At 42.2% G+C, this 12171-nt stretch overlaps 1 protein-coding gene across 1 annotated transcript in view; it reads left to right on the top strand.

Annotated features, from left to right (window-relative positions):
- The first annotated feature begins 723 nt into the window (after positions 1–723).
- The window catches only part of LOC114362307 (uncharacterized), a 33192-nt gene continuing 21744 nt past the window's right edge, over positions 724–12171 (top strand). The window contains exons 1-6 of the mRNA XM_028317621.1: positions 724–826; positions 6311–6502; positions 7786–7931; positions 8520–8894; positions 9558–9651; positions 11581–11753. Of these exons, the coding sequence (XP_028173422.1) occupies positions 743–826; positions 6311–6502; positions 7786–7931; positions 8520–8894; positions 9558–9651; positions 11581–11753 (1064 nt within the window). The 5' untranslated portion in view covers positions 724–742. The remainder of the gene's footprint in view (positions 827–6310; positions 6503–7785; positions 7932–8519; positions 8895–9557; positions 9652–11580; positions 11754–12171) is intronic.

Here is a 12171-nt window from a genome sequence, read left to right as displayed (position 1 = left end):
CGCTGCGCCCGCGCGATCTCTGGCAGCTGAACGAGTTCGCGCAGCACCAGGTAGCTTACAAGTGTCAGATAGGAACAGATGCAGCACGTACCCCACTCGCCGCTAGTCCGCGTGTGGATATGCGCGCGCTATGGCGGCCGGCGCTACTGGACGCCGCGTTGCGCCCGCGCGACCTTTGGCAGCTGAACGAGTTCGCGCAGCACCAGGTAGCTTACAAGTGTTAGGTAGGAACAGATGCAGCAGCGTACCCCATTCGGCGCTAGTTCCCGTGTGGATATGTGCGCTATGGCGGCCGGCGCTACTGGACGCGCGCTGCCCTCGCGCGATCTCTGGCAGCTGAACGAGTTCGCGCAGCACCAGGTAGCTTACAAGTGTTAGGTAGGAACAGATGCAGCATCGTACCCCATTCGGCGCTAGTTCCCGAGAGGGTGTGCGCGCTATGGCGGCCGGCGCTACTGGACGCCGCGCTGCGTCCGCGCGATCTCTGGCAGCTGAACGAGTTCGCGCAGCACCAGGCAGCTTACAAGTGTCAGATAGGAACAGATGCAGCATCGTACCCCACTCGGCGCTAGTCCGCGTGTGGATATGCGCGCGCTATGGCGGCCGGCGCTACTGGACGCCGCGCTGCGCCCGCGCGACCTTTGGCAGCTGAACGAGTTCGCGCAGCACCAGGTAGCTTACAAGTGTTAGGTAGGAACAGATGCAGCAGCGTACCCCATTCGGCGCTAGTTCCCGTGTGGATATGTGCGCTATGGCGGCCGGCGCTACTGGACGCGCGCTGCCCTCGCGCGATCTCTGGCAGCTGAACGAGTTCGCGCAGCACCAGGTAGCTTACGAGTGTTAGGTAGGAACAGATGCAGCATTGTACCCCACTCGGCGCTAGTTCCCGAGTGGGTGTGCGCGCTACTGGACGCCACGCTGCGCCCGCGCGACCTTTGGCAGCTGTACGAGTTCGCGCAGCACCAGGTAGCTTACAAGTGTTAGGTAGGAACAGATGCAGCGTCGTACGCCATTCGGCGCTAGTTCCCGAGTGGGTGTGCGCGCTATGGCGGCCCGCGGGATCTTTGGCAGCTGAACAAGTTCGCGCAGCACCAGGTACGGGACTATTCCCACCTCTCGTTCCCACCGCTGCAACTCCTGTGTAGCCAGGATCTACAGCTTGACCGCCAATAAAAACCCAACCAGTGAACGTCAAGTTCGTACTGGGGGAAAGTTAAACTGTCATTGGACCCCGCAACGAAATTAATCAGAAGAACATAGGAGGAGTTCGAAATTAAGGTAGCAGCACCAGGTAGCTTATAGCGCCAGAAAACGTTCATTCGTTTCAGCCAAATGACGTCCACTGCTGGACAAAGGCCTCCCCCAAAGATTTCCATAACGACCGGCCCTGCGCTGCCCGCTGCCGCTGCATCCAGGTTCTTCCCGCGACCTTCACCAGATCATAGGTCCACCTAGCGGGAGGACTGCCGCCCACGCTGACGTCTTCCGACCCGTGGACGGTTCCCAACTTCGCAGCACGTCTCTGTTACAATCGGAATAAGGTCGTGTTGAAACTCTTCGTGTGGCCGAGCTCCATTTTTGTTACTTTCTAACAGGTCTAAAATGAAATTATGTTGCTAAGACTCTAATTTACCGATCAATTGACGTACTTTTTAAGAGTAGGCGCACACCGTTGATTTTTCGTCGGCCGATAGTTCAGTCGGGCAGTTGATCAACCCACCACCACCCATGGCCATGCCAACCTTGCGGTTATAACTGGCCGAATCGCGGGAGATGCGCGAGGAACTGTGTCTGCCGTAGCAGGTTGCACTCTGCCGCGCGCAACGCTTGACTCCCTACAAATTGATCAGTATGAGCATGTATGGGAGTGCGCACACTACGCCGATTCGATTTGGCCGATTCTTCATACAATTTAAAATCGGGCACAACTATCGGCCAACTAAAAATTAACGGTGTGCGCCTACTCTAAAAATGTCAAAAACGATTATCTCCCATAGATTTTGTATGGCAATACAACCCTGTCACGTCACAAAACACACCTATATTTTGTCAACTCAATTAAACTACAATCACAATGCAACCAAAAAAAAGGTACCTAATTTAAAATTAATTAAGTTTTGAAGACCAGAATGATGATTGTGTCTTTTTAAAAAGTTGTGTGTGACTTGACTTAAGGTCCCATGTCCCCTAGACGGGACAGAGGGCGTCCACAACAGCCCTCCATCGCGTTCGGTCTCGAGCTTCGCGTTTGATCTCGCTCCAAGTCTTGCCTATCTTCTTTGCCTCGCCTGCCACACGTTTTAAAAGTTGTGATTTCGAATTATTTTGGAATGGTGTCAAATAGTCTATTATTTTACAATTAAATGGCAATGCCAGGTTTTGTATGGAAGGTGGCGTCTTTTTTTTTTCGCGCGGCCATCGACCAAACCGTGTTTTCCACACTGATGTCTGGAGCCTTTAATGGATGGTATTGTTGGTTTACACATACATACAATGTCACTATTTTGTTGCAATTTCTTATAAAACTTGCGCGCAAAAAGCAAATCTAGTATGTAAAATCATCTGTACCGTGAGAGAAGTACATCTAAAGAATGCTAAATGAAATACTGGAGATTGAGATAGTTAAGAGTTTATTGCTATATGTCGTAAACATAGCTGGGCATTAACTCGTTAATCCGTTAATCGTTAATTAACGAAGTTAACATTTCTATTAACGGATTAACTTTTAAGTTAACTTTAAAAAATGTTAACGGACTCGTTAACTTCCGTTAAATTATCCTAAGTCCGTTAATCGTTAATCCAGTACCTACTATTTACCAAAAAGATACAGCAGGCACGCTGAAAAACACTAGAAAAATGCGTTCTGACAAGTACGTTCGGGCTTCTAGAACTTCCAGAACCCAAAACAACAGTTTTTGTAACCAGAAAGAAACGATATAAAAATGCTATTTTTTATTTATTTACAAGCTTATACATGGTGGAATTATGTAATGGAGGGAAAGTACTCTTAATACTGCAGATAGAAAATTTTACTGAAAGAAAACATTCCTTTATTTTTGAAAAGAAAGAGAACTGCATTTAAGATTTTATGGATTTCCTTTAAGATAAGATAAGATAATCATATATTGTCGTTTCTGTGTAAGTACATTAGTTGTTAAAAATAATACATGCATGTCAAGGTATCAACAGAATTGTCCATTTCGGACGTACAATATATATTTGGTAGTATAAATTATTACATTAATTGGATTAAATATCATTTACATGTCAATTTTACAGTTGTTTACTTGTCATTAAAATTATTAATTGATTTCGGACGTTTAATATTATAGTAGTCATAAATTATTACATTAATTGGATTTAATTTCATTTACATGTCAATTTTACGGATTACTAATGTTTGGCCAAAAAACGTTTCCCAAATTATCACATCGCAAACAACGTTTCGCAAAATTTCATTTGGCAAAACAACTTATTGCAAACTTTTAATTCGCAAATGTCGATTTTGGCATATTATTGTTTAGCAAATTATTGTTTGGCAAAATACGTTTTACGTTTTAAAAATATTTCACGATAAACTATTTACCTACAAAATAATTTGATTGGTGCATAGAATGGAATACAAATTAGCTTGTGGTTATTATTTTGTTTAGTGGGTAGTTAATATAAAAGGACAATGTTCATTTCTGGCCTGGCGTGGACAAGCTGCTAATGAAAATATGAATTTGCCAAAAATTTTTAATTAATTTTTAAAGTATTCACTTAGTGTAACTTTGTATCAATTTGCCTTTATAAAAACCCATTTTAAATAGTACTCTAAGTGATAATTACAACTTCCTGTCTTTATCACTCATTTCAGTGTTGCCAAAATGAATCTTATCGGTAAGAATCGATTCATATCGATTGTTGTTCGACTATGACAATTATTATTTTTTTAAATACGTATTCATTAAAATGACATTTATAAAACCTTTTTAATATTCTAATAACACTACCAAAACATGCTGTGGAGCCCCAACAAACACATGATGGGACGAGGATTCATTTGCCCTGATATTGGCCGAATAACAGTAGGTTGCTGTGCTCATGTTATGACAATTTTGTGGTTTTTGAGCTGGGCAAGGTATCAGGAACATGTATTTCCACCTGCCTAGTTCCTAGACAATATTTTATTGACCCATGAGTCAGATTAAAATAATAATAAAAAAAAATGGTGTTTTATTTTGCTTCTAACCTTTCTAGTCTTAATCAAAAAAAATTTTTTTAAGGACTTGGATACAAAATGATATTTATAATCTGTTTCTTACTGGTATAGACTATTTAATAAATAACAAATCACATGCTGTAATGTCTGTCCACCTCAGGCCAAAGGTCCCATACTAAGTGGGCATAACCCTTTGTTCTAAATTAATTTTCATATTTATTTTCATTCTTTTTATCGAAATTTCCAAATATTCATTAACAGTAGAGGTGATTCTAGCGCTCGGCCGCCGCTGCCGCGGCACGCTTCGCTCGCCTTCGCGCGTTAAGGGTCACTGTCTAACCTAACCTATCCTACTATTTTCTGCAATACCTACTTTCTGCAACCATACTATTTTCTGCAATGTCTTTGTTTTAAATAAAATTCTTGTGAAAACCATGATCATGTGCCTTATGCAGTACTTATTATTATTCTGTGCTTATGCTTTGATTTGTGGGTAACGGTGGGTAAGTATGTGAACTGTCAATTTGACCAAACAAATTATTTGGGATATAATATTTGGCAAAATAAAACAAGTGCTGTATAAAAATTTGCCAAGTAAAATTTTGCCAAATGATAATTTGACCAAATGAATTAGTTGCGAAAAGTACAGTTGCTAAAAGTTCATTTGGGAAATGAAACTTTGGCGATAAGTTGTTTGCGAAGTGAAATTTGGCGAAAAGTAATTTGGCCAAACGGAAGGATACCCAATTTTACATTAGTTTACTTGTCATTAAAATATTCATTGAGGTCATAAAATCATTTGGTTAGTAGCCAGTCCTTGAGCGTTCTTTTAAATTTAGGGCCCTCTTAAAGATTTTATAAAAACGGGTAGCTTATTAAACACTTTGATGCCCATTACAAATACACTTTCATTTGATTTATCAAGTTTGTTAGAGAGATTTCATCCTTACACTTGACCCTAACGATCGATGCAATAAAAATACAGGGTGTAATTTTTAACAGATTTTAGTTGGTTCGATTCCCGGGTTGCTAATATTTTTTGGAAATCTTTGAATGCAGTTCTATTTGTTTTCAAAAATAAAGGAATGTATTTTTGATAAATTTTTTTCTATCTACACCCTGTATATTGACTTCACTTGTTAGCATGTGTGGGACAAATCTTGCAACTGAATTTAAGGCCAGTTCTCCTCAACCGATTGAGCTGTAATTTGGTATACTTATGTAAGTACGATGAAAATGTAATTTTGTGGTACCATTGAGCTGGTCTAATGATGGAGTCAGGAGGCGGCCATAGGAACTTCTAAATGAAACGGCGGAATCGCATCGAATTTGGGTTTGTTGGATTTGTCTTTTCGAGCACATTGGTGCTAATTTAGCACCAATGTATTGTAATTGAACCAAGGCTCTGAGATTGAGATACTATAGACTAAGAGCTGGTGAACGCCAGACCAACGTCATATTATAAAAGCTGAAAGTTTGTCAGCGTATGCTCCCAATATAGGTTAGAATGTTGGTGGATTATGAAGTTTGGGTCATCGTGGCTTTGGCAGCTATCCTAAAAAATCTGTCTGGCAAGGAGTTGGAACTGTCAAAACTGTCTGGCTAGAAAGAGGAATAAATTCCATGCGCGATACAAGCTTTCGAAATGTGTTAACGGATTAACGATTAACGTTAACTTGCGTTAAGTCTTGCTGAATGTAACGTTTTAACGTTTAACGAAGTTAATTTTTTTATTAACGGTTTAACGATTAACGAAGTTAACTATTTGATTAACGGTGCCCAGCTATGGTCGTAAATTACAATGTTATGCTAATGCTAAGAATGACGTGTGATTGCTATGAATGCGATGAAAGCACTGATTTATTGAACGGAATTAGAACGTACAAACGGCGGAATTGCTGACGGAATGATTTGAGTGTAATACAATATGTACACCGTACATCATCAAACTTCTAATGCTCGTAACTCAATTCAGACTGAGTTTAGAGATGTACATGTCATAGTAAGTTTGGTTTATTACACTATTTTGTAATCAAAAAACAAGGTTTGGTCGATGGCCGCGCGAAAAAAAAAAGACGCCAATTTCCGGCATTGTCTTTTGTGCAGAACGAAGACTGGGTCCAGCAAATGAGTGCGGCGATTCGTGCGTCGTCGAGCGCGCCTCTGCTGAGCTACGCCGCGCTGGGCGCGTGGCTGGTGCGGCGCGAGCTGGCGCCGGCGCTGCTGCCGCGCCTCGAGGCGGCGCTGCTGCTCCAGCGCGCCGGCAACCAGCGCATACACGTCGCCAACGCGCTCAGTGTAATTTTTATTTCATAGAGTATAGTTTATTTCATAGAGATATAGAGAGATGCCAACTAATGCGCTGAGTTCGAAACTCAGTTAGTCCAGTCCACCTTTAAAGGGGGGCGCGGGCCGTCTGTGTACTTAATTGATAAGTATAAACCTGCGACCGCTAGAGAATGCATTCCAGACTGCTCGATACGACCAATAAATAATCTTGACTGGAGGAGGGGGGGCGCACAATTTTTTGTATGTACGAAAGGGGGCGCGTCTCAAATAAGTGTGGGAACCAACGGTGTAGAGGGAAATGCGTGGAACACAATTTCTGCCTTCGGGACTGGGTCCAGCAAATGAGCACGAGTTCGCTGGGCGCGTGGCTGGTGCGGCGCGAGCTGGCGCCGGCGCTGCTGCCGCGCCTCGAGGCGGCGCTGCTGCTCCAGCGCGCCGGCAACCAGCGCATACACGTCGCCAACGCGCTCAGTGTAATTTTTATAGTTTATTACATAGAGATATACAGGGTGGAATTTTGTAATGCCACCTGGAGGGAAAGTACTCTTAATATTTGTAGATAGAATTTTTTTCTCAAAGAAAACATTCCTTTATTTTTAAAAAGAAATAGAACTGCATTCAAAGATTTCCAAAAATTTGCTTGCCACACCTGGGAATCGAACCAACTAAAATCTGTTAAAAATTACACCCTGTATTTTTATTGCATCGATCATTAGGGTTAAGTATAAGAATGAAATCTCTCTAACAAACTTGATAAATCAAATGAAAGGAAAACCATGAAATCTTAAATTATTTTAATTATGTACAGAAAACTGTATGGTATGGTAGTGAATTTTTGAAAAATTTTCGAAAATCTTTGAATGCAGTTCTCTTTCTTTTAAAAAATAAAGGAATGTTTTCTTTGAGTAAAATTTTCTATCTACAATATTAAGGGTACTTTTACCCTCCAGGTGGCATTACAAAATTCCACCCTGTAGAGAGATGCCAACTAATGCGCTGAGCTCGTAACTCAATTAGTCCAACTAAAATAGTAAGACACGGATCTTAACGCGACGTTTATTAATGAGTTAAATTATGTACTCACGGCTTGACGTTTTGGCTGCGATGCTGCAGCCGTGGTCACAAGCAGACTGGCGGCGTCAGTTAGTCCAGTCAATGAATGAATGAATGAATGACGGTATAAAGGAACGCGAAAGTTTAAAATCTTATATTACAAACCGATGAAATATTGTCGAAGTTGGAAAAGTATGGCATTAAATTTAAATCGTCTTTTTAACGATTTATTTTCTCAGCTAATCGGATCGTCGACGTCGGCGGAAGACCTGGTGATATACAAGACGGCGGCGGCCATTCTCGGCGCGCCGATGGCACACTTCGCGCATCTCCTACTCTGGGCGTTGCTGATGCAGCTGTATCTCTCCCGTGGGCCTGGCGGTGGGTGAGTATTAAGCCACGATATTAGTGAAGTCCGGTCGCCAAGCACGTAGTCGTCCAATGACCCCAAGCTACCCATCCTTATCGACTGTGCGACGGGCGGCCGCAGTGAGTGCGAGCTTCTAAAGCCCGGTCTGTGAGCACGTAGAATTTTGTCACACACGCACACTCACTGCGGCCGCCCGTCGCACAGTCGCGACATCAATATAATTACGTGCGAGCGATAAGGATGGATAGCTTGGGGTCATTGGACAAAATTCTACGTGCTCGCAGACCACACTATACGTGAACGTGAATTCTACGTGCTCGGCGACCGGACTTTAGCCAGTTTTGTTCTTTTACATAGTAATAATTAGGGTCATAGGATTTCTTTAGTTGGAGTTAATTTAATTGCCGCTTGATACAAAAGATAAATTTTATTATTATTATGTTGAATTTAATCATAAACAGTAAGCCAATTCATTTATTTGCCTCCTGTACATTAGATCCTCTGGTTAAGACTAAATGACCGTAATTATCAGATTCTTAAACTGAGATAAAGTCCAGTTTTCTATTGTCTAGAAAATATTGTGATTTAAACTTCGCTTCCCAGCCCAGAAACCCCAGCAGTGGGCCCGCTATTCTTCAGCGGAATCATCAAGTCGCGCACTCTTGCGCAGCTCAAGCGCCGCCTCCAAGACTCCATCAAGTATCACCAGAGCGAGCAGAAAAGATTAGCTTCAGAAAACCCTGAACCCACCACTCCAGCTCCAAATACATCCAGGATAGTCAAGTCCGAATCGAGGAGTCTCGATGGTCAACTGATGCCGTTATCGATTAACGATTTGACGTGCGAGTCGAGCGATTCCAGCGAGTCGGATGACTCGGAAGAGGAGAGAGTGGCATCGCGCAGGGGCTCGACGGAGGAAAATGATGTATACATGAAGAATGTCAAGTTGGCGATCAAGTACCATGCGGCGGCTGAGAGGTAAGTGCTTTTAATGTTATCCTACTTCCTACTAATATTATAAATGCGAAAGTTTGTGTGGATGTCTGGATGTTTGTTATTCTTTCACACAAAAACTACTGAACGGATTTTGATGAAACTTTACAGTATTATTGTTTATAACCCAGATTAACATATAGGCTATAATTTATGACGATATGTGACAAACTAAATTTCAATAAATAAATTGCAACTTCAAAGCCGTGTACGCATGGGCCACACAAAACAAGGACTTTCCGACTGGTAGTGCTCACATCAATATAATTCTTAAACGCATTGGTGTATTTATATGATTTTTACCAGTTTCTAGTGAATAATTTAAGCTACCTATCCAAGTTTTTTCATTTTTATGTTGGCTAGAAATATCCTATAATCATTAGTTATTGAACAACCCTAATAACATAACACGTATTTAAAATGTTCTCGCCTTTGCTAGCTATACTTGCTCAAATCTGTGGGGGCCCGGTGACCTGTAACACAGGCATTCNAAGAAAATGCGCTACCCAGGCATTCATTTACCTAGCTTAGGCTCCAGGTCTCACACACTCATTAATGCGTTTTCTTTAAATGTATTGTATCCTGTATTTTTGTGTGAGGAATAAATCATTTTGTTTTATTGTAAATCATTAATTACTTTGTTGGCAGCATGCTGGGAAAATATGCAGAGTGGTTGGACGCGGGCGACGCGGTGCGCGCGCGGCAGACCGACGCCGACGTGTCCCGCCTGCTGCCGGAGCGTGTGAGTTCACGTTAGGACCTGAATAAATACAAATGAGTAGGTCATCTTCATAGAAACGCACCGGGCGCAGTTTGTATGCGAGCGCGCCAATACGTATTTGGCGCGCACGCACACACTGACACAATTCGGCGCAACACCCCGCTAATCTGCGCTAAATTTTGTCAGTGTGTGCGTGCGCGCCGCATACGCTCACATACAAACCGCGCTCGGAGCGTTTCTATGAAGATGACCTACTCATTTGTATTTACTCTGGTAACACGTTAGGAATGATTTTGGTGAAACTTATCGCCCGTATTCACAAACGATGCTTGCTTAAGTGAAGCAAATAGAACGCACAGCGTTAAATAGAGCTCTGTGATGATTGGTTCGTGTGCCACCCTGTGCGTTCACGCGCACTGTGAGACCTCATAGTAATGTTTGTGAACACGGGCGTATCAGTATTTGTAGGGAAAATATAAAGAAAACGAAGAAAGAAAGTTGGTAGGTTATTTTATTGCTCATACGCAGGAGTCGAATGTGAATCGTAAAAAAGTGAAACAGCGCAAAGATTATTTTATCGACAGGACCACAATAGCGCCACCTATGCTTTGTTATGTGAACGCACTAGTTCAAGGCATAACGTAAATATTTTGGTTTACATACGTAGAGCATAATATGGAATCAACTTTTAAAAATAAAGTTATTTATTTGGTTAACAATAGTATTCGTCGGCCGTTTGGTGTAGTGGTTCAGAACGGACTACTATGCCGAGAGGTCCCGGGTTCGATTCCCGGCCGGGCAGATATTGAAATGATGAATTTTAATTTCTGTGACGGGTCTGGGTGTAAATTTGTATAATATGTATGTATTTAATAAAAAAAAATGTATATAAGTAGTATATCCGTTAAGCTAGCACCCATAACACAAGCATTAAGTTGCTTACTTTGGGGCTAGCTGGCGCTGTGTGAAATTGTCCAAAGATTTATTATTTATTATTATTATTCATGTCCCTTAACCGATTGAGTCCCAGACGGCATTAATTAATGTCATAACAATTGATTATTATCTATTGTCTAGATTCGCGGACCTTGAAGGATTAATATAAAACGATCTGTGACAAACTAAATTTCACGCGGGCAAGGCGCGAGCTATTCATCATCATCATCAGTCCTTTACAGTCCACTGCTGGACTATGAGCCTCCTACACTATAGTGGAGGTTTTTGCCATAATCCCGTTTGGAGATCGCATTTTAAACGATTGATGTTTGTCTGAGAGCGCTGCTGCCCGTTCTCTGTGTAGTCCCTAAGTGGCCTCTTACGACACCCGCGGGAAGAGTAGGGGTTGGTGACAAATGTATTCTACTCTGCCGTCACCACACGGCTGCGAGCTATTCAACAACCGAATAAACGAATGTTATTTAGACAATGCCGGAAATTGGCGTCTTTTTTTTTCGCGCGGCCATCGACCAAACTTTGTTTTTTTAATAAAAAATAGTGTAATAAACCAAACTTACTATGACATGTATACCTCTAAACACAGTCTGAACTGAGTTACGAGCATTAGAAGTTAGATGATTTTCATACTAGATTTGCTTTTTGCGCGCAAAGTTTTGTAAGAAATTGCAACAAAATAGTGAGATTGTATGTGTAAACAAACAATATCATCCATTAAAGGCTCCAGACATCAGTATGGAGCAGAATCAGCGCAATAAAAAAATAGCGCAATATTTTGTTGCAATTTCTTACAAAACTTGCGCACAAAAAGCAAATCTTGTATGAAAATCATCAAACTTCTAATGCTCGTAACTCAGTTCAGACTGAGTTTAGAGGTATACATGCCATAGTAAGTTTGGTTTATTTTGTAATCAAAAAACAAAGTTTGATCGATGGCCGCGCGAAAAAAAAAGACGCCACTTTCCATACAAAATCTGGCATTGCCATTTGAAACAGTTGCAAGAAGCGGTGTGGGAGGTGTCACGCAGCCGCGCGACCACGCCCCCCGCGGAGCGGGAGCCCCTCCCCCTGCCGCCGCCCGCGCCGGAAGCCCCGCCCCCCGCGCCCGCCACGCCCTACGACACAGTCGTCCGAGTGCTCATGGACATAAAGAACACGAAGCCCAAGAGGTAAGTAGTTTACACAGGCCACAAACGGAAAGGGTTAATTTAATATTACTGCTCAAATAAAATCTCTAACGTATACGTACAGTGGGCCACAGCTCCTGATACCTGTCATGTCGTCTCGTTCTATCTCAAGGTATATTCCTTCTAAAGTAATTCTATTTGAAATGGATGGTGAAATGTGGCTCACTGTACGTATTTTCCCGTACTATCCGCTCGCTTTAAGTTTGCCGCAGGCGATATGACGTCAATCGAAGGGAAGTGTCTATAACTATAACAAACTATATTTAAATTATATAAATATATATATAAGATATAAATTGTGTATTTGCGTAAAATAAGACACATTAATTGCGTTTATCACTAACTAATATCGTTTAATTGGGGGAGGGGATGCGCATTCCACGGACCGGCAAACTTAGCG

Source organism: Ostrinia furnacalis, unplaced genomic scaffold, assembly GCF_004193835.3.
Source record: "Ostrinia furnacalis isolate ACB-3 unplaced genomic scaffold, ASM419383v2 OfSCF6387, whole genome shotgun sequence".
NCBI classification, from domain to species: Eukaryota; Metazoa; Arthropoda; class Insecta; order Lepidoptera; family Crambidae; genus Ostrinia; species Ostrinia furnacalis.
This window is presented reverse-complemented; position numbering and strand designations above follow the sequence as displayed.